This window comes from Ornithorhynchus anatinus, chromosome 9 (assembly GCF_004115215.2).
Source record: "Ornithorhynchus anatinus isolate Pmale09 chromosome 9, mOrnAna1.pri.v4, whole genome shotgun sequence".
Lineage (NCBI taxonomy): Eukaryota > Metazoa > Chordata > Mammalia > Monotremata > Ornithorhynchidae > Ornithorhynchus > Ornithorhynchus anatinus.
In genome coordinates this window covers 42,753,422-42,775,698 of record NC_041736.1, presented here as the reverse complement: position 1 = coordinate 42,775,698, position 22,277 = coordinate 42,753,422, and the positions used below count along the sequence as shown (strand labels likewise).

Below are 22,277 nucleotides of genomic sequence, written 5' to 3'. Positions count from 1 at the left end.
CTAGCTTATGTTCTTTTGGTCTTATTTTAATGTCACTTTAATAATGCCCATCAGGATGTCCCGGTGGTTTAAAACTGTCTAATGATGTCACAATTTTCTCTTTATGTTGGTAAACTTTGAAATTTTACAGTGCACTCTGCAGGGCAATTTCCCCAAGAAAATAAGCAGGAAAGACAGATGGAAAATTAGACAGATGCTTTTTCTTCAATCACTGTGCAATCCTGGGATAGGGCTTGCCTTTGAATTAACTTTCTTTAGCCCTGATGTTTGCCCAGTCTCCCTACAGTCAACAACGTGCATCGAGAGATAGTTGGTTAAGGTATGGATGCAGCCTGGGGATGGGGGGAGGGTCCAAATGTCTCTGGGTGCCCTCTGAGCAGCAGACCCTACTGTGCCCTCATCCATGTTGAATGAGGTGTTCACAGTGCCACTTACCTGCTGTGTTACCTTGAACAAGTCACGTAACTTCTCTGTCCCTCAGTTCCCACATCAGCAAAATGGGGATTCAATAGTTGTTCTCCCTCCTAGTTAGACTGGGAGCCTCTTATGGGACCTGATGATCTCATATAATAATTGTGGTATTTGTTAAGTGCTTTCTATGTGCTAGGCACTGTTCTAAGCACTGGGGTGGATACAGCGAATTGGGTTGGACACAGTCCCTGTCTCAGTACTTAATACAGTGCACAACACATAGTAAGCACTGAACGAGTATTATTATTATTATCTTTACATGGCAAAGCTATTCCTTTCTCAGAAAACGTGAGGCATAAAGTAGACCAGTTCTCCCTGTCAGGGTTCATTCCCAGTTCTGATTGGAGTGTGGTGTGAAAGGATAATTTGCCACAGCGTTCACAAAACCCAGGGTTGCTTTATCCTTTGGGCAAAAGGCGCCTTTGTTCTGAACCCTTACCCTTAAGGGGCCCCCAAAGAGTCAGCCACTGCTGTTTCAACAGTCTTTTCTCGTCTCTTTTAGCTCCATCACATCTTACTATTCCAAATAAAAGCAGGTTCAAGGCACGCGTAGGTGCACAGAACTAGGGGCAACTGTGAATGCCTAGGAGGGCAGAGAAGGGTTTACCTTGGCCAGGGATGGGGGGAGGCCTCTCGTCCTCCATTGCCCAGAGCCACCCTGGCCAAAAACTGGTCTTTCCCACCTGACTTGTATGTGCCAGAGCCCCCCAAAGCAATAGCCATGTAACTTCTCATAATAATAATATGTGCTAAGCACTGTAGATAGACAATACGCAGGTCGGACCCAGCCCCTTTCCCATACAGTGCTTACAGTCTAAGTAGGGGAGAGAACAGGTGTTGAATCCTCATTTTACAGATGAGGAGACTGAGACACAGAGAAGTCAAGTGACTTGCTCAAGATCACACAGCAGGCAAGTGGTAGAGCTGGGATTAGAAACCAGGTCCTCTGATTTCCAGCTTCGCGTCCTTTCCACTATGCCACATTTCCCTAATGGTCAAATGATGACAGATTTATCAACTCTCTTCCAGGTATACTGGGAGCATTAAGATTTATAATAATAATTATGGTATTTGTTAAGCGCTTTCTATGTGCCAAGCACTGTTCTAAGCGCTGGGATAGATGCAAGGTTATCAGGTTGTCCCACATGGGGCTCACAGTCTTAATCCCCATTTTACAGATGAGATAACTGAGGTGCAGAGAAGTTAAGTGACTTGCCCAAGGTCCCACAGCAGATAAGTGGAGGCAGGTTAGAGTGCTATGATCTCTTGAAATCAAAAATCCCCAGAAATAATAGGATTTTATCTTCTCTTGGAAGCTTCTGCTCCTCTCCATGGCACTGCAGTCATTGCAAACCCCAGCATCACTGAGCCATTGGGGCAAATCACTCCCCTCCGGCCCCTGACAACTGGAGAACTGGGAATTTTCACAGTCTTTGTGTGACATGTGCTCACTCATTCAATAAAGACTTTTTGCTAGACCTTAAAAACTGTTTTTCCAAACGGTAGAAAAGCTAATATTACTCAGAATATGGAATTAAATTCATTGATTGGTATTTCCTTATTCTAAACCACCCAATCAGAAACCAAGATGACAGCATCTAGATCTGCAGTGTAGCAACAATTTTTAGTCAAATATCTCAGGTTTATTCTATTCCTAAATGAATTAAAGGTAGCAGGTCGGAAGTGGGCCACTAGAATGAAGAGCCTATTAATTAAAGTTAAAAGTCACTTTTAGGGAGGTGATTTCCAGAACTGAGAAGCATTTGAAGAGTGCCAAGTAGACACAAATAGTTGTGTCAGAGAGAACATCAGGTTGATGTTGCCATTTTCATCTTTAGGCGTATCAATAAAATAGCATGGTATTCCAAAGATGCATAGCTCTGAGTATCAAAATGGGCTTCTAAATTAAGTTACTACCCTGATATCCGATTAAAATAACAGACCTGATATAACCTGAATATAGAGTAGTAGTTTGCAGCACAAAAAAAAGCAAAAAGAATAATTCTAAAAAACAATTCCACAGCCTAGCATTGAAGGAGTGAAAAAGTTGAAATGTAAGTCTATGTGGAAAAGAAGGGACTAAAAATCATTAAGCTTAAAGAAATGAATTGCTCAGTGACTTAATGAATGATTTAAATGAAGGCCATTTGATAGAAATAATTATATCTGCTCACAAACATCAAGTGCTTATGGAAAAAAATTAGAGCTCTAGGAGACTAGGAAAGGAAAATCAAAATAAGGTATCATATAATAAGCAAGAACAGTTTTATTGAGATTCTCCACAACAGAAATAAAAGTTATAGTAAGGATGGACTACTAATTAAAGAGGTGCCAGAATTTGGAGTGCTTATTTAGGAACACCCCAGTTACCACACTTGAAAAGGTAGGTGGAGAGAAGAGAGAACCCGGACAGATGTAATCATGGAAACAGGAGATTTTGGAAGCATTTAAAATGATTAATAGTTAGAAAGCATCAAGTTCTGGCTTGTAAAATTTCTGGTAAAAGAAGCTCATGCCCATACAGGGAATTATTGTAGAATATTTTATGAGTAAACTGAGTAAGCTTGAAGAGTTGCTATTTTGTGACTTCTGAAAGCTGATTTCCTACTAAAGATCCAGAAAAGTATAAACTGATAACTGGTAATACATACTGTCTTCAAAACCTATTGGGATCTATCTTGAAGGTGAAGGTTTTCTCACATTTTTTATGTGATTTAAGTGCTCATTATGTGCCAGGCACTGTACTAAGTGCTGGGGTAGGAACATGAGGCTCACTGCACTAATCCCCATTTTAGAGATGAGGTAACTGAGGCACAGAGAAATGAAGTGACTTGCCCCCAAGGTGACCCAGCAGACAGGTGGCAGAGGCAGGATTAGAACCCAAGTCCTTCTGACTCCCAGGCCTGTGATCTATCCACTAGACCACACTGCATCTCAGCATAAAAAGAACTGCTTCTCATTGTAAAAAGAACATCCAGATGGAAGAACAGAAAGTCAAAGGCCAAGGACATATCAGTGCTGGCAGAATAAACAACAAAATCTGAATGTAAACTATACAATGATTTTTTAAGAAGCCACTATAACTCAATTCATCAAACAAGTGATTTTTGAGGACTAATAAGATAACTATTTCAGTTACTTGTTGTTTTACAGTGCAATGGACAAATGGAATAATGCCATGTTACTGGTGAAAGGATGGATGAAGTGAGGACCTCACTGAAAAATCAGGGAATATTTCAAGGAAACTCAATTAGTCCATTATGTTTCAGTTTGGGAATGGATCTCCTAAGCAGGAAACAAATAATGCAGTCATGGCTCTAAGATAAGACATGAAGATGAACTAAACGTAATCCATTTGCTTTATATGGAAGCATTGAACCTCTGAAATAGATTCATAAACATTAAATATACAATAGCCCTAGTGATGAGATACAAATAGAGTTGGGGTGACAGTTCACCAGTAGCAGGACTTTTGCAGTGGATAGGGAATAACTGCCTCCAAAATAAAGAAAAAAAAACTAAAAAAAAATTCCATTTTTGTAAAAAAAGTAGCTAGGCTTTCCCCCTTTGAGGACAGTGCAATCAAGGCAGTTAAGTCTATCTACAGTATCTGCTTTCACACCTTCTTTTGCTATTATAAGATCTAGTACAGAACTAGAGGACTCTCCCGAAATGGAGTAAATAACAAGCCAGCATAGTCATCACCCAAACCGGTAATTGAGAGGATCACTCTACTCCACAAATTAGATAAAAGAGGAGTGATTCCTCTCAGTAATTTGTATTACTTCTAGTGCAAATCTGAGGAACTACTTTAAAAGTAAGCCAGACTCAAATTTGTATAAATTGGTCTTTCAAAACAATTTCAGTTTTTACACCACTAAGATAAGATAGATCTGCCCCTTGGGCCCGTAGTATTCACGCCACCCTAAGCCCCATATCACTTCTGTATGCATCAGTAATTTATATTCCTGTCTGTCTCCCCTCTCCAGACTGTACGGTTGCTTTGGGCAGAGAAGGTTTCTACCAACTCTTGTATTTTACTCTCTCTCATGCTTAGTTCAGTGCTCTGCACACAGCAGTGCTCAGTAAATACCATTGATGGATCTACAAGCATTTTAACGTGGCATTCAGAGCTGGAAAAGAAAGAAAAGCTCTCTACATCCCTGTCACAGTTTATTCCAAATTGTGTGTCCAGTACATGACTGAAGCAAACTTGCTGCTTGGTGAGATTGAAGAATTAGTTGTGGTGATTCAAATAGGGTAATGAACTTAAAAAAATAAGAGGGGAATCTTATTTGATGAGAAATCCAGATGACAATTAGCTACTGTAACAGTTGAAAATGAAGTTATAGGGTGGAATATCTTGGATGTGGTGAATTTTAACAACAAATTCAAGTTCATTAAAAATATGCAGTTAAAGAAGCTGAATATTTGCAAAGTGCATTTTTCAATCTGGGCTGTTATACTTAACTCTCCAGGGCGTGTCACTACTGTCTCCTCCACCTTTTAAGTAGAAGAATAGATAGTGAGAGGCCAGAATAATAATTGTAATATTTTTAAGACTACACATGCTAAGCATCGGGAAGATTACAGGATGATCTGATTAGACACAGTCTCTGACCCACATGGGGCTTATGGTCTAAGGAATGGGAGTACAGGTAATGTATCTCCATTCTACAGGTGAAGAAACTAAAGCACAGAGAAATTAATTGACTGGGCTGAGGTTGCACAGCAGACAAGGGGCAGAGCCAGGATTAGAATCCAGGTCGCCTGACTCCCAGCCCTGTGCTCTATCCACTATACCCTGCTTGCTCCTCAGCATGCGGAATGGAGGACCAGAATCCTGAATCTATATCAATAATATCGATTCAGAATTTACAGTATGTCAAAGCTGAATCGAATGCAGGGTTAGGTGCATCTGAGAAAGTACTGGGAGAGTACAGTTCCTGGCCCACAGAGGACTCGCAGTCAAAGGTGGGAAGGAAAGAAGTGCAGGGGAAAAATAGGCTGAATCGAACAGTTCAGAAGCAACAGTAGTGAAAAATGATAGTGCATTATTGTCTTGAGGGGTTGATCTTCATTTCCTCAGGTTTCCAAAACTTCCGTCTGGGCCATCTTGGCTTATATTGCCCAACCTTCCCAACATGCCTCAGTGTTGTTCAAGGTGGCTCCTCCACAGTGTCTTATTCATTCATTTATTCATTCAACGTATTTATTGAGCGCTTACTGTGTGCAGAGCACTGTATTATGTACTGGGGAGAGTACAATAAAACAATGTCCCTGCCCACAACAAGAACAAAGAGAGCAAGGCAGAGTAACACAGAAGGGAGAGGGAGAAGAGGAAAGAAGGCGGGGCTAAGCCTGAAAAGGCTTCTTGGAAAAAATGTGCCTTCAATAGGGTTTATGAAGGGTGGGGGCAAATATTTGTCTGTTGGATTTGAGGAGGGAGGGCGTTGGGGCGGTGGGTGCTACCCCACTACTTGTAAGCAGCGTGGCTCATTGGAAAGAGCACGGGCTTTGGAGTCAGGGCTCATGAGTTCGAATCCCGGCTCTGCCACTTGTCAGCTGTGTGACTGTGGGCAAGTCACTTAACTTCTCGGTGCCTCAGTTCCCTCATCTGTAAAATGGGGATTAAGACTGTGAGCCCCACGTGGGACAACCTGATTCCCCTGTGTCTACCCCAGCGCTTAGCACAGTGCTCGGCACATAGTAAGCGCTTAACAAATACCAACATTATTATTATTATTATTATTATTAATAATAATAAACTTTTTTTGTTAAGCACTTATTGTGTGCCAAGCACTGCTCTAAGCCCTGGGGTAGATACAACCTAATCTGGTTGGACACAGTCCATGTCCTACATGGGGTTCACAGTCTTAATCCCCATTTTACAGATGAAGTAACTGAGGCACAGAGAAGTTGACTTGCCCAAAGTCACACAGCTGACAAGTGGCAGAGCTAGGATTAGAACCCATGACTTCTGACTCTCAAGCCTGTGCTCTTTCCTCTAAACCATGCTGCTTCTCTACCAAGGACTATGTCCAACCTGATTATCCTGTATCTTCACTAATCCTTGGTGTACTGCTTGGCACATAGTAAGTGCTCAACAAGTACCATTAAATGATAAATGTAATATATAATTTATAGACATGCACTTAAGTGCTGTAGGGCTGAGGGTGTGGCAACTATCAAATGCCCAAAGGTCACAGATCCAAATCCAGTAATTTACTCTGTGCTCATGACACTGATGAATTTTTCTTTTCTCTCTTCTTTCTCTCTCCTCTCTCTTCTACTCCCATTCTCCCTGGGTGTGGTTTCTCTTAGTCATGTTCAGCAATAAAAAAAAAAATAGCACCCTCCTTGAGTAGAGTAGAAGATATTGTACCTGTCTTTCCATTAGCCATTCTCCTTTCGTCTCCTTTTGAGTATTCCAAAGTTGCCATAAGAAGGCCGAACAGAGAAATAGGCATTTCAGACTCTGAGCAATCCTATAAAAATCTCCTGACTGACTAGGCAGAAGCCTCCATTTGCTTCACATGATTGCTGTAATAAGGAAAAGATAGCTCACACTACAATAACCGTAATGTAGGCCATTTGCTCTGACTTTAGACCAGTAGTAAACTCTTTCCATTTACGTTAAGAGCCAACATTGGTTTTGACTGTGAGATTAATGAAAAGATCAGGATCCAAGCATGGACAGGTCTATCTCGAGGCATTTTTCAGGGGGAAACTCTATTTCCCAATGGAATTTTTATAGGGCAAATCTCATCTTTGGCCTAATGAGATTTGAACAAGATAATTCCATGCTGAAAAGGGGAAAATTTGTAGCCACATGTTATTAATCATAAGTTAGAGCAAATCAGTCAGTGAATTGTATTTATTGAGACCTTATCGTATGCAGAACACCGTACTAAGCGCTTGGGAGAGTTGGTAGACATGTTCCCTGGCCATAACGAGCTGATAGCCTAGAGGGGGCTTACCCCAAGAACCCTGCCAAAACATCTGTCTTACGACAATGGGCATTCCGGGTATATTCTCAGCCCCCCATCTTGTCTTTAGCACTGCCTCTGGCTTTGGAGGCCCTTAAGATGTCCCTGCAGTGAACAGCCTGGCCAGTGGTAGAAAGTGGGGAAGAAAGCAAATCCATTCAGGTGTTTGGGCGCTCCACAGAAATTCCCAGAGAATTTGTCCTTGGCTTTAAATTGCCCTGTGTCAGTTGCTTTGCAGGACTGGTGTTATTTCCCTGTACCTGAACTAGATGAAGTCGTAGAGATTCCTGGTTTTTTTAGACCTCTTATTATCAGTCTGCTCTTCTATAGTAAAAGCACTTCCATGGGGTAGGATATCCTTATAAAGCACACTTCTTGCAGAATAAGAGGGAGCTGAGTGACACCTTAGGAAGAATCTGGCAGCAAAAGACATAATTTCTCTTGCCTCCTCAGTTGACGAGTGACTAAAGTGCCTAAGAAATGTCACGTTCCTATTTTGCATGCGAGGCATCTGTTTAAGGGAACTGTCTGGATTTCAGTTCTGGATTTCAGTTCTGGTGAAATCACATTTACTTTATTCATCTAAATAATGCAGCATGTGTACCTATTTTATCGAACTGTTGTTAGGGTGCCCTTCCACTGATTGATTTTTTATGTGTCAGTGTAGCTTTTTCTGGATGTCTTTATGTCACTTGTTAAAATTGGGATAGTTTCCTACTAAATAATCTCAGTTTAGGTGGTCTTGGGACTGGTGGCTCCTGTTATTTCTTCTGTTGCTATCGTCTACATCCTACCTGCCCTCTTCATCACCTCCTTGCAGGTTGGATTCTTGATAACAGCGTCCACTTACGTAACTCAGATTTCATAACAGCTTTTCCTCTGGGAATTGGAAGTGATCACAACTGTACAGATCATCGAATACTGGCCTTGATCACAGAAAGATATTGTCCCCAATATGCACAGTATTATAGTATTTAATGATTTTGAGCCCTGTCCTCTAGTTCAAGATCCCTTTGTGAAAATCAAGGGGAAAGCAACTTCCTTCATCCACCCCCTGATTTCTTTGCTTGGAGCAGGTCGATAGTTCAAGTGAAGAATCACCTATTTGTGGGAGCTGGTTGCCCTCCCATCCAGGCAGCATCTTCTCTACTCAACTCGATAAGCTGTGAGGAGTTGGTGGTAGGAGGGAAGTTCATCAAAAGCAGAACGGATAGTTTCCCCTCCACCCAGACCAGAAAAGTTGTGCGGCCCCACTGAAGTGCACTGGGCCAAGGGAACATGTATGTTCTATTGTTGTATTGTACTCTCCCAAGTGCTTAGTACCGTGCTCTGCACACAGTAAGCTCTCAGTAAATACAATTGACTGACTCTACACTCTAACCTTGCACTCTGCCTGTCCTCTTTCTCCTGCCTCTTCCATTCTTAGATTGTGAGCACTCCCTCCCACCCCTCACCCCCTCCCACACACACACACACACACACAACGAAGGCTGGGACCATATCTAACTCCCACCTGTGTATTCTCTCCCACCGCTTAGTATAGTGCTCTGAACATAGTAAACACTTAGTAAATACTATCACTATGTGTAAAAAAACTCCTTTAGCTGCTGAATTCTCAGGCCACCCTTACTATGCCTTCCATTTGTTTTCTGTGAACCTCATGTGGACCCTGATTATCTTGTATCTACCACAGCGCTCAGTACAGTGCGTGGCATCTAGTAAGTGATTAACCAATGCAATTATTATTCATTTAAACTAAGCGCATTGTGGGCAGGGAAGGTGTCTATCAACTCTGTTATGTTGTACTCTCCCAATCGCTTAGTACAGTCCTCCGCCTAAAGTAAGCACTCAGTAAATATGATTGATTGGCAAACGTCTTCTGGGACATGAGATCACTTTGCAACCTGTGCTGTTAAAGGACAGGGACTATGTCCAACCTCATGATCTTGAATCTACTCCAGCACTTAGCAAAATATTTGGAAAATAGTAAACATTTATCAAATACCATAGTGTTGTTTGTATTATTTGATGTGATGATATAACACCCTCTTTCCAAAGCCACTGCACTGAAGGACTATTTAGGGGACCCTTAAAAAGTTTAGATTTTAACACTGTCAAAATGTTGTGATTTCTGTTGTTGTTGCTTTCTAAAGAGGTTGGAATTCCTGTAATGTTTGCCTATCAGGCATTTCTTAGTACAGCACTGCAAACCTGGGACTGTACTAGCCCAGGGGAGCAATGTTCAGCTCTGAATGGATTTGTTGCTCTCAGATAAAATGGGATTTTTTTTTCCCTTTGGAGAAACCGATTAGCTAATGGGATTAAACATAGTTCTGCTGGTTTAAAACTAGAGGATATCCAAGGGGGTAGCTGTAGGTGAGATTCGGGCAGCCTAGATAAATTACACCAATTAGAATAATTATCCATTGCCAGAGCTTCATAGGAAATTATAAACATTTTTTTCTAAAGGTCAACCTACTTTCTCCAAACCTGGGGGAAAAAAAAGCCAATGTGATAGAGACTTTCTGGTTTATGCAGAATCCCTCAAGGCACCATGGCAGTGTTTAAGCCAATGCTTCCTTTCTGGGCCCAGATTAGCCAAGGGTCTTGGTCCAGACTAGGCCATCACAAATGGCCTGAGAGGCCATAAGTCCAGAAATACCCTGAAAGGCAGAGACCGATCCGGGCCCATCTTCAGGGGCTTCTCAAATGTAACACATCCAAAACAGAACTCCTCATCTGCCCACCCAATCCCTGTCCTCCCCCTGACTTTCCCACCACTGTAGACAGCACCAACGCCCTCTCTGTCTCAGAGCCTGTGACTTTGGCATTATCCTTAGCTCATCTCTCTCATTCAATCCATCTATTCAGTCTGTCACCAAATCTTGTCAATTCTGCCTTCACAGCATCTCTTGGCCACCCCTCCCCCTTCCTTCAGACTGCCACCATGCTGATCCAAGCAGTTATCATATTCTCACCCTGACTACTGCATCAACCTCCTCTCTGACCTCCCTGCCTTCTGTCTCTCCTCTTTCCAGGCCTTAGATCACTCTGCTGCCTGGATCATTTTACTTAAAAAAAAAAAAAAAAAAACCCTTCAGTCCATGTTTCCCCACTCAAGAACCTGCAGTGGTTTTTCATCCACCACCCCAACAAATTGAAACCTCTTACCACTGGCTTTAAAGCGCTCATTCACCCTGCCCCCTCCCATCTTACCTTACTGATTTCCTACTACAACCCAGCCTGCTCATTTCTCTCTCTAATGCCAACCTACTTACTGTACCTCATTCTCGACTCTCTTGCCTCCAACGCCTCATCAATGTCCTACCACTGCCCTGGAACTCCCTCCCTCTTCATATTTGACAGACCATCACTCTCCCTACCATCAAAGTCTTATTAAAATCACATCTCCTCCAAGAGGCCTTCTCCGACTAAGTCCTCATTTCCCGTTCTCCCTCACCTTTCTTGCACTTGGATTCATACCCTTTATTCACTCCGGCCTCAGCTCCACAGAACTTTTGTACATATAATTTGTTTCAGTTCTGACATCCCCTCTGGACTGTAAGCTCCTTGTGGGCAGGGAACATGTCTACCTTCTCTGTTAAATTGTACTCTCTCAAGTGCTTAGTACGGTGCTCTGCATAGAATAAGCTCTCAATAAATCTGATTAAGAAGCAGCATGGCTTAGTGGAAAGAGCATGAGCTTGGGAGTCAGAAGTCATGGGTTCTAATCCCAGCTTCACCACTTGTCAACTTTGTGACTTTGGGCAAGTCACTTAACTTCTCCGTGCCTTCAGTTACCTCATCTGTAAAATGGGGATAAGACTGTGAGCCCCACATGGGACAACCTGATAACCTTGTATCTACCCCAGTGCTTAGAAAAGTGCTTGGCACATAGTAAACGCTTAACAAATACCGTAATTACTATTATTTTTAAGCCTTCTGTGAACTCTGTGAAGTTGCAATTCTTCCCTTTGGAAGGCTCATCTTAGCAAAATTCATTGTCGTTCTTTATCCATACAAACAGCGGCAATGCAGAATCATGTCATTATTTTAAGTAAGCTAGTCCTAACTGAATCACTGCAGAAACTAACAATTGATCTTATTAATAAAAATACTTATAAGGTATAAAATAAGATGAGCCAGAAAAAACTGTAGTTCAGAGCCTACGGCTTTGGGCTCACCATATGGTCCCAGCAACAAATGCCAAGAGAGAGGAAGGTGGGCTTGGATCGAGCCCCCTGTGGGTCACGGACCATGTCCAAGTTACAGTAGTTACTCGGTATAGATGGAATTTTGTTGGCCGCTTGGCCTATCTGCCGTTGGCTGGAACCCTGCTTCCAGCTACCACGGGGGGAGCCCTGGCCCTGGCCCCTATCGTCTCTTTGGTCTCCAACAATCACAATCCAGCCTGGGCCGTGGTTGGCTGTTCATCCATGTCCCCCTAAATGGCTCAGACAGTTGTGAGTTGCCAAATAAACATTTGCCTTTGGGTGTTATCGGTGGTCATGGTTTCATCTCATGCTCAGGGATTTCTCTAACCAGTCCCCTGACTAATAATAATAACGATGGTATTTAAGTGCTTACTATGTGTCAAACACTGTTTTAAGCAGTGATAATAATGGTATTTGTTAAGCGTTTGCCATGTGCCAAGCACTCTTCTAAGCGCTGGGGTAGATACAAGGTAATAAGGTTGTCTCACGTAGGGCTCACAAACTTAATCCCCATTTGTCTTTTTGAAATGAATGCACCTGTCACCAGAGACTCTGAAATGGAATGTCCTCAGACCGGATCAGCCGTGGAAATTGCTTGCACAAATGCTAACTGTTGCGAGCTAATAACTAACCAAGGCATGAAGACCCCAGAAATCTGGTTGAAAAGAGTGAGTCTCAAACACAGCCGTATTTTCTTTGTCCTGTGGGCCTCTTTTCCATATGGCTCCCTCTTTGAAATCAGTGGGAGCCCAAGTAGAGGAAGGAGAAACCCAGGCGCAGACCACCTGCTGCTGTGGTTAGCCCCCAAAGTGACGAGCAATGATGCTCTTCTCCCTTCTGGGGTGGAGTTATGCTTCGCCTCCCTGAGATGTTGCTTTAATCTTCAATCCTGATTTTTTTTTTTGTAGCAGAGAGGCAAAATGATTGCTTGTGGCCTGGGAAGAAAGTGATAACATAAACAAGAAAATGAAAATTGGGGTGAAAAACCTGTTCTACATAAGGAATAGGTGGAAGTGATTACAGGCCCTAAAGAAACAATTGTTTCAGGTAAATCAGAACAGGAAGTGACTAAGGAAAATGGTATGCTCACTGAGTAGCAAAGAATAGGGGAGGGACTAATATGATACTTTTTTAGGCCCTGTATAACATGCCATTAGGCATTTCAGATGGAGTGAAAATCTTCTGCCCCCCAGACCCATGCTCTATCAACCAGGCCACTTCTTAGCTGCTGCTCCTCGTAAAAAGGAGTAATTCCAATAACCTGCATTTTGGGCGATCTGGAAGGCACCAGGAATCCAAGGGGAGCTCACTCAATTGATTTCACTTCCAGAACCACAAGCAGCAGTTCCACAAAGCACGTTTACAGGTGTCTGGGAAAGAAACCAGTTGCATGGATGGAAAACCTTCTCCCGTACACAAACAGTGTTTTGCACTGGATTAAATCCTAGGTTCTTGGAGGTAAACATCACCATCAGTTATTCATGTGTAACTTCAGGGTTAAAAGTTTCCCTTAGGCATTCATTGGCCTAGAAGCATCTGAAGGGCCTCTGTGACCCCCAGAGTAACCAGGAGGAATCTGGCTGTTATCTAGCCACACCTAATCTGGGTCTAGGTTCTGTTAGCCAAGTGAAAAGCTGTCTTTCAGTAGGTGAGAGGAGCACAAAATTGTGGCTGCCATTCCTCATTCTCCAAATTATGGCTGATTTCCTCAGTAAGTCCCCACTTTTGGTTGAGGTAAAGCGGGAGTAGCGGCTGCGATATACCTGCAACCTCTGCAGGGGCCGGCGGTACAGAGAGGTTGATGCCAGCGGCCGCAGGGTGGGGAAGTCGTAACACTTCGCAGTCCTCGTGCAGCCATCTCCAGTGCTGCCAAGTTGGCTGCCACTGCTGGCCCCCAACAGTCCAGGTTGACTTCCAGAGAGCAGCCCCGGGTCGCGGAGGAAACCCACGTCAGAGGCTGAAGGGCAGCGGTGAATGGATCACACGCAGCAGGGAAGGCTGCACTGCACTGCAGCTTCCCCTCACAGGCTACTGCGGCCATCTCCGATTCTCCGTGTAGTCTGTGGCTTCCTCCTGCCTCCAGTGATGGAAGCACCCTGACCACCAATGATGACCAGTGACGATCCTGTTGGGTACCTGTTTGGGGGGGAGGCGGGGAGAAGAAGGGGTATATGTGTGTGTCTCTTTGTGGTTGGGTGGGTTTGTATTCTTGCCCAAGCTTTAGTCTAGCTGGATTTCCCTCCTTCTCTTTCTCCACATGCATGTCTTTCTCTCAGGGCTCTCCCTCTCTCCGTAGTGCTTTTCCTCTGATTTATTTTCCCAAGTCTGGGGCCATAATCCCTAGAGGTCTCACATTTTGCTCCGCTATAAAATTCTTGTCGGGGGGCTGGGTGGAAGGGAAAGCCTGTACTGAAATCCGAATCCTGTCCACAGTTACGAGAAATCAGTGAAAACAATATTATTTTTAAGAATGCAGTTTAAGCAGTGAGATTGGGAGAAGGTGAGCAAGTGGCAGGTGCTACATAACTTGTACTTTCCTCCTCCTCAAAATGTGATTATATAATTCTAATTCTTTCAGCTCCCTGGTTGCCTAAGAGGAATATTATTTTTAAAAATAATAGACATACTGATAACCACCCAGATTTCCAAACCTACAGTTACATTATCCAGTGTAAAAGCTCTTCCTTCCTGGGTAGTTTCCTTCATTAAGTATTATTATTGATGTTCAGTGCTTTCTTAGGCTAATGAAACCCTTCATTCATTTTCTCTAAGAACAGAAGCAGGGTTGCCTAGTGGAAAGAGCATGGACCTGGGAGTCAAGGGACCTGGGTTCTAATTTTGTCAGTGCCACTTTGTTTTGTACATATAGTATTTGTTAAGCACTTACTATGTGACAGCACTGTACTAAGCACTGGGGTAGATACAATTTAATCAGATTGGACACGATCCATGTCCCACATGGGGCTCATAGTCTTAATCCCCATTTTACAGATAAAGTAACTGAGGCACTGAGAAGTTAAGTGACTTGCACAAGGTCACAGAGCAGACACGTGGTGGAGCTGGAATTAGAATCCAGGTCCTCAGATTCCCAGACCTGTGCTCTTCCCACTGGGCCATGCTGCTTCTGTCTTGCTGGCCGTGTGACCATGGATAAGTCACTTAATGTGGCTCATTTTCCTCGTCTGTTAATGAGAATTAAATACTTGTTCTTCCCTCCCCTCAAATAGTGAGGCCTCTGTGGGACAGGGCCTGGGTTCTTCCTGATTATCTTGTATTTACCCCATGTTTAATACAATGCTTGGCATTCACTAAGTGCTAAACAAATATCACTATTATTATTACAATAATAGTAAATCTGAGTTTCAAAGAGAAAAGAAAGAAAAAGAATCAACAAGAAGTGTGTTAGCTTGAAGGTCAGGCTTATAATGATGAAACTATTGTGCTGTGTCAGACTTGCAAATAAGATTGAAACTTCTTCTACCACAAAATTTGGATTAGCCCTATTCTCTTCTCCAGCCCAATCCTTTGCCCTTCCTAGATCCTCTGTCTCCATATATCTACACTCAAATTGGATCAATCCCAGGAAGTGGAATTTCTAACAAATTTCCAGTAAAAATGTCCATTTCAGCAGGGTAGTCATAAATCCTGGTTTAGCCAGACAGTTTCAAATTGAGGCTGGCTGGGTGAGTAGGGGAAAAATGCTACCCACACATGTCACGGGATTGGAACGGGTTCCCAAGCAGCACTACCTGTCCGTGGAGATCAGTTTTGCTCCCCACGGTGTTTGTGGCTCCTCCTCTTCCTCCCTTCACATGCCCTCAGTGATAAAGTCAAAGCCAAGGAGACTGGGAGTACTAAGGGGAATTTCAACCACACAGATAGTCCATCTCTTATCTCCCTTCCCTGAGGTTCCTGGCTTTCCTTATCCCTCCCCTCTCCCCAGTCCCCTTATGCATTTTAAACTTTCCATGAATTTGGTGCCCAGAGAAACCTGGGGATGAAGTGGAAATATGTTCGGCATCCAGTAAGCACTCAATAAATACGATTGAATGAAATATTAGGGGAAAGTGGATTTGGAGCCTGATGGGTTGGCAGACAAATCTACGTCCCCAAGCTATAAGGGAAGGAGAAAGAGAAGGTGAGATTTTGATCTAATCTCTCATTTTATATCCTCATCAGATCCTCTGGCCACCTAACCACTTAATCACTCACAATCCCCATAGCACTTATATACATAACTTATACCGTCTATTACTTCCTAGCTGTAATTGATTTTACCGTCCGTCTCACCCATTAGACTTTAAGATCCCCAAGGGAATGATCACGGCTGCTAATTCACCCAATCGCTTAGTACAGTCCCTCTGTGGACCTAATTTTGTTGGACTGGGGGTGACCAGAGGAATTGAGAGCTTCCCTTACTTTATCCCTGTTTCCTCTCAGTTTCAGGTTTCCGGGTTGGACTTGCCCCAGACCCTGCCATCTGTAAATGAAATCCCCCATAACAGAGGCCAGTGAGTCCCAGACAGCTCCAGCCAGGGGTGGGAGCTTCTTTTCCTCGGGCTAAGACCCTTCTCTCCCTCAGTGCATTTCTGCCTTTTGCAGGTCTCAGGGAACTCTGGGGAAAAGAACTCTGGGGAAGGGAGAGAGTAGCCTCACAGCAAAATGCCTCCGTATGGTCAAAGGGAGTAGAGTGGAGACCCAGATTCTCGGAGTTGAATCAAGCTCCAGTGAACATATTAGGGACTTTCATCTCCCCACAGTAGCCCTGTTGAGGCTCCACAGCCTGCTTCCAATTCCAGACTCCAACGAAAGCCGTTCCCTTGAGGATGAGTGGGAATGGGGTGGGGGACACCATTTGTGGACTTGCTGGAATGAGAAATGCCCAAGGCATTGGGGAATAGCTTTCTAAGAGGTTTGAGGGACATAAATTCAGAGGCTTTTGATATGAAAAGTTTTGGGGAAACCTTATTGGTGAGGCGGAGATGTAAACAGGGGAGCTGGGGGAATTCCTGTCAGCTAACTAAACAATCTGATGTGTAGCATTTGGCTGAAGCCAGAGGCCCTGGCTCCTTCTTTAATGGCATTAGCCTTTGTTAATTTGTGCTTTAGGAGGTGGACCAGATTCCATCCCCCAGACTCCACGCCAACAGGTTACTATGGTTTTCCCTCTTCCCTCATGGATGACATGGGTATTTTGGAGCCTGGATGAGTGGCAGACTGAAATGCACGCACACCATCAACTATGTACACACCTCAATCAATCAGTGAATTGTATTTATTATTATCAGTAATTAAAATAGTAAATGTAGTGTTTAAGTGATTACTGTGTGCCAAACACTACAGTAAGTCCTTGGATAGACACAAGATAATCATGTAGGACAGTTTCTGTCTCACATGAGGCTCACAGTCTAAGTAAGAAGGAGAAAAAGTGTTGACTCCCCGTTTTACAGATGAGGAAACTGAGTCACAGAGAAGTTAAGTGAATTTATTGAGCACCTACAGTGTGCAGGGCACTCTATTAAGGACCTTAAAGAGGAGGAGATTATAATCTAGTTGGGGAGACAACCTATAAAACAAACAACAAGGAAGAGTAAGATGGGAAAAGGTCTGTATTCATCAGTTAGTGCATAAGTGTTAAGGTGGGTATAAAATGCTACAGGTGGTTGTGAGTACATAAGTGCATGGCTGGCACGAAGTGCTGGAATGGTAGTTACGGGAATAAAACTGGGGGAGAGGAGAAATTAATTGGGAAAGGAGATGTGACTTCAGAAGGACTTTAAAGATGGGCGAGAGGGTTCTAGTTGTCCAATCAGTGGTGTTTATAGACTGCTGACTGTATTCTGGCACAAATTTGTGTATCCATAAAGAGCATACAGAAGGGATTGAATAAGAGAAATGATTCCTGCCCTCCAGGATCTTAGAATTTTAAAGAGGAGATTGATTGATCGATTGACACGAGCCATTAACAAATATTTGAAGGAGGAGAAAGAAGCTTGGAAGGTTAAATAGATAAATAATCAGGAATCACATCTACCTATTCTATTGTATTATACTCTGCCAAGTGTTAGTACAGTGCTCTATCCTCAGTAAGCACTCAGTAAAAACAACTGAATGATTGACTTCTGACTTCTTTAGTAGACCAACTTGACCAAGCAGAAACTCCCAACTAATTTTCTGAAAATACTTTTGGTCATTGTATTTTTTGTCTGAATAATACAGCTTCTGGAACAATTACTTTTCTTTTTTTTTTAAAGGCAGTTATTTCATTTTGTAAGGTTTCTCCAATAAACAGAGAGAGATGGGCACAGACTATAGGATTCTATTGGGGCTTTCTTCAAAGGGGCAAAAATAGCTGTTAAATTTTTGTTTAGTTCATTTGCAGAGCATTTCTAAGAAGTAAAAATAAATATTTCTTTCCCCCTTTATCCAAAAAGGAAACTGACATACTGAGTCCATAAACTGCTTGCCATTTGCCCAGGTACTAGCCTGATTTCCTATTTCCTGCCTCAGCTATTTTTCTAAAGTAGCAAAAGCAGCATTGCCTAGAGCACATGCCTGAGAAAGACCTCGGCTCTCATCTTGGCTCTGCCACTTGTCTGCTGGGTGACCTGGAGCAAGTCACTTAACTTCTCTGTACCTCAGTTACCTCACCTCTAAAAAATGGGGAATAAGACTGTGACCCCCATGTGGGACATGGACTATGTCCAACCTGATTAGCTTATATCTAGCCTAGTGCTTAGTACAGTGCCTGGCAAATAGTAAGCGCTTAGCAAATATACAAATGTAGTATTTGTTAAACACTTAATATGTGTCAACAACTGTTGTAAGCGCTGAGGTAGATACAGGTGTATCGGGTTGGATATAGTCCCTGTCCCACATGGGGCTCACAGTCTAAATTGGATTGATCGGATGAAATTTCCAGGGCTTAAGGAAGACATAGGTGTTTATCTCTTCATTGCCCCTGCCCTCGAAGAGTTTCTAGTCCAATTTAATCAATCAGGTCCATTGTTTCCCAAAAATGTTTTTCCATTTAAATTTTCATTATTTCCCATGAACACTGAATGAAAAGTAAGCATAAAAGAAAGGTCTAGCCTATTAAATTTTTCATCAGATCCCACCTTTGTTCATTTTAGCCTTTGAACAGGCAGACCAAAGCTTGTTTCTCTTTGCTGATAGGGTGGCCAGCTATACAGCTATACTGGCCATGTCCAATTTTCAGCTAACACGTCCTCTGGCTGGTTCTGATAAGGTAAAGGATGCTTTTATGTCCTTTTAAAAATATTTTTATTGTCAAGTTTCCTCCACTATGGCTCCTGCAGCCAAATTCTATAACTGGATTACTGTACTTGTCTTCACCCTGACCTGGGTGGGGAATATAAAGGCTCTGGAACAAACTTAGGGTTTGGGGTTCCCTCAGAGAACGGTTCTAGGTTCACATCAAATCAGTTATCTTCCACAAAATGGTGACTGTGCTGTCATTTCATAACATTGCATTCCCAGCAGGATATGTGATGGAACTTGCGACTCCTCATCTACTACACGAGACAGCCATTGTAGCTGCCCTAATTTCTCATCTAAGTGGTTTTAAGACACCAATAAATGGCTGTTTGTTGATTTAGTCCTTATTCTACTATTCAATTACAAATCACCCAAGAAAATTTAACTAGCTTTCCCCCTCAGTGATTTAGGAAACAATAGTTTGGGCTAATTTTCCCCAGCCAGTTAGTTGGGTAAGCCATGCCATATACACACACTGAGGTATGTTTCCTTAGCCGCTGACTTTGGTTTTACCATTCCTTGACAGTCATCTAAAAATTTCTTTGTTGCTCTCCTCAGCTTCCCTTTGTAGATGGCATGTACCATTTTTACCACAATGGCCTCTCCAAAGCCAAGAGAAAACGCAGTCTTCAACACAAGAAGCGGTTGGAGAAGGACCCGAGGGTGAGTCTTGTCTCCTGATTTTCATCAAGGTTTCCATGCCAACCTTTCCTGGTGGGGTTTCAGGTAACTTACAAAACATGAATATCATTAATTGCATATATCAAGCTGTGAGGATCTTGAAATAGAAAAAATAGTGAAGTGAGCTTAAATTAGAAGACTCTTGGCATCTTTAGTGTGCTTTATAAATATTAATTAATGAATTAGCATAAACCTCTGTGAGGAGTTGTCATTCCCCCCTATTAGATATGGAGAAATGAAGAGTGAGCAATTAATTGATTTGCTCAAAACTAACAGGAGGCCATTGTCAGAGAAAGCATTTTAGAAAAATTCTTCAGTTAAGGTAAACTGTGATGAGGACAAAACTAGAAACAAAGGACTTTTATTTTAACAATACATTCCAAGAAATAGCAAAATGGAAATTTGGACATAAGTAGTTCCCAAACCCAACCCCAAGCGATTTTGATCTGCTAACACTGAACTCTGAGGTCACAGATGGAAAGTTTCCCAGTGAAACTCCCCATTTCTCCTCCAGAGAAAGCTTATGATGCTACTGACGGTAGGTTTCTTTTAATCATCTCATTTTAAAGTGGAAGTGTTGTGTTAGGTCCCTGGATGAACTACTGTTTATGTAACATAACAGCTTGTCCTGTGTCCAGGGACTAAAACAAGGAGAAATGCCAACATGAAATGCAAATTAGAATGTATTAGACTATATCGTCTAAGACCTGTTGTGACTTGTGGGATAAGGTTGCTATTTCCTGTATGCCTTCGCATGGGAATGTTTCGGTGGGATTTATTTTCAGGCTTTTAATTGAAGCACCTGATCCAGGAGACAGCCAACTGGCGGGGCCGATGCAATTTTGCTTTAGCTCTTGATCCCGTTCTTTCGGCCAGTCATATTCCCTGCCTTGGGAGAGAGGTCTCTGCCCAGGAAAGCAGTTTTATCTCTGCTTTTCTGACGCCAAGCTAGCAATTCTGCCAGCTGAGACCAAGTGATCTTCTGGGGGCCTTCGCCAAAGCTGGCACCGTTCTGTTCCTGGAGCAGCTGTGTCCTCTGGCCATGAACCAAATTGGCATTAATTGAATCTGGTCTGCCCATGTGCAGAGTGATTTAAGGCAGCCATTGGATGGAGATTTGCATCTCCCCTGGGCTCTAGGGTACCAGTGCTCCCTTATGTCCTCGATGCTAGACCCTGTCACATAGCCGCCAACACAACTTGCTGCAGTGGCTGAAATGAATAAGAAAAAAAACTGTGGTATTTAAGCATTTACTGTATGCCAAGTGCTTGTTCGAAGCACTGGGGTGGATGCAAGCAAATCGGGTTGGACACAGTTCCTGTCCCACTAGAGGATCACAGTCTTAATCCCCATTTTACAGATGGGATAACTGAGGCCCAGAGAAGTGAGGTGATTTTGCCCAAGGCCACTCAGCAGACAAGCAGTGCAGCCGGGATTAGAACTCATGACCTTCTGACTCCCAGGCCCATGCTCTTCTGAGTCCCAAGCGTAATGCCACAGTTCTGACTTCAGCAACAGTTTTGGCTAGAGCTCCTCCAACAACCCAGTCTTTAAACTATGGTTCTCTTCGTAGTCCTCTAGATTACTGTAATTAGACTGTAAGCTTCTTTTCTAGCTTTTCTGTGTTCTCCAAGCACCTAGTTCAGAAAGTAGGCTTGCCATAAATACTGTCTGAGGATGTTCTAAACCTGGTTTACTAAACACTATGCTCAGTAAAGAGAAGTAAACAGCCATAGTGCTCTCTTTACCTAATACTTTTTCAGAAAGTCACATGTGTATGCTCAAATATAGTTGAATGAATGAATGCATGAACAAATATCTTCTAGGGTCACCAGGGCAATATTCTCTACTAATGACACCCTTGAAACAAAGCATGTAGGTGTACAGGAGGAACCTCAGTGAGCTTTTATAAATGTGCCTTTCTGATGGAGGCCAGGCTAAAAGTCTCCTTTTATGTCTGCTCAGCTCCTCTTTACTCCTTCAAAATGCTCCTGCATCCTGGAGTCCCCTCTGCCTTCTAGCCACCATCAATCCTCACAAAGTAGCCCCAGTGTGGACAACTAGAAAAAACCAACCCTATTTGTAGCAGACTTTCTCTGGTCAGACTGATGCTATTATTACAATGTGTGCTGATGGGGTGCATTTGAGACCATGAACTTTCTTTGAAAATTGGAATCATTTCTGTATTCTAGGTAGTGGTTTAAAAATATGGCATGAGACAGCTTGGTAGTCCAACTGCTATAGATAGAAAAACATTTAACTATTATATTTATGTGCGAGATGAATATTTGGCATGTAATCTATTTTGACTTTTACCCAGGCTCCCCTATTTCACTTAATAGTTTTTCAACCAAGTCAAAGAAGAAAGATCAATTTATTTAGCTTCTCTACTTAGGGAGTGCCTGATAATATATGAAAGTGTTTTGGGGAAGAAGCATGGAGTAATTTGTGGAACAGGGGCAAGACAGTTGCTTCTCTGCTGTGTGACTTTGGGCAAGTCACTTGGCTTCTCTGTGCCTCAGGTACCTTATCTGTAAGATGAGGATCCTCCTCCCTCCAACTTGGACTGTAAGTCCTGTGTGGGACAGGAACTGTGTTCAACCTGGTTATCTTATCTATCTTATATCTACTAGCACATAATAAG

At 42.8% G+C, this 22,277-nt stretch overlaps 1 protein-coding gene across 1 annotated transcript in view; it reads left to right on the top strand.

Moving 5' to 3' along the window:
• PCSK2 (proprotein convertase subtilisin/kexin type 2) overlaps nt 1-22,277 on the top strand; it is a 127,670-nt gene that overhangs the window by 7,028 nt on the left and 98,365 nt on the right. The window contains exon 2 of the mRNA XM_001515364.5: nt 19,511-19,615. Coding sequence (XP_001515414.2) covers nt 19,511-19,615 — 105 coding nt within the window. The remainder of the gene's footprint in view (nt 1-19,510; nt 19,616-22,277) is intronic.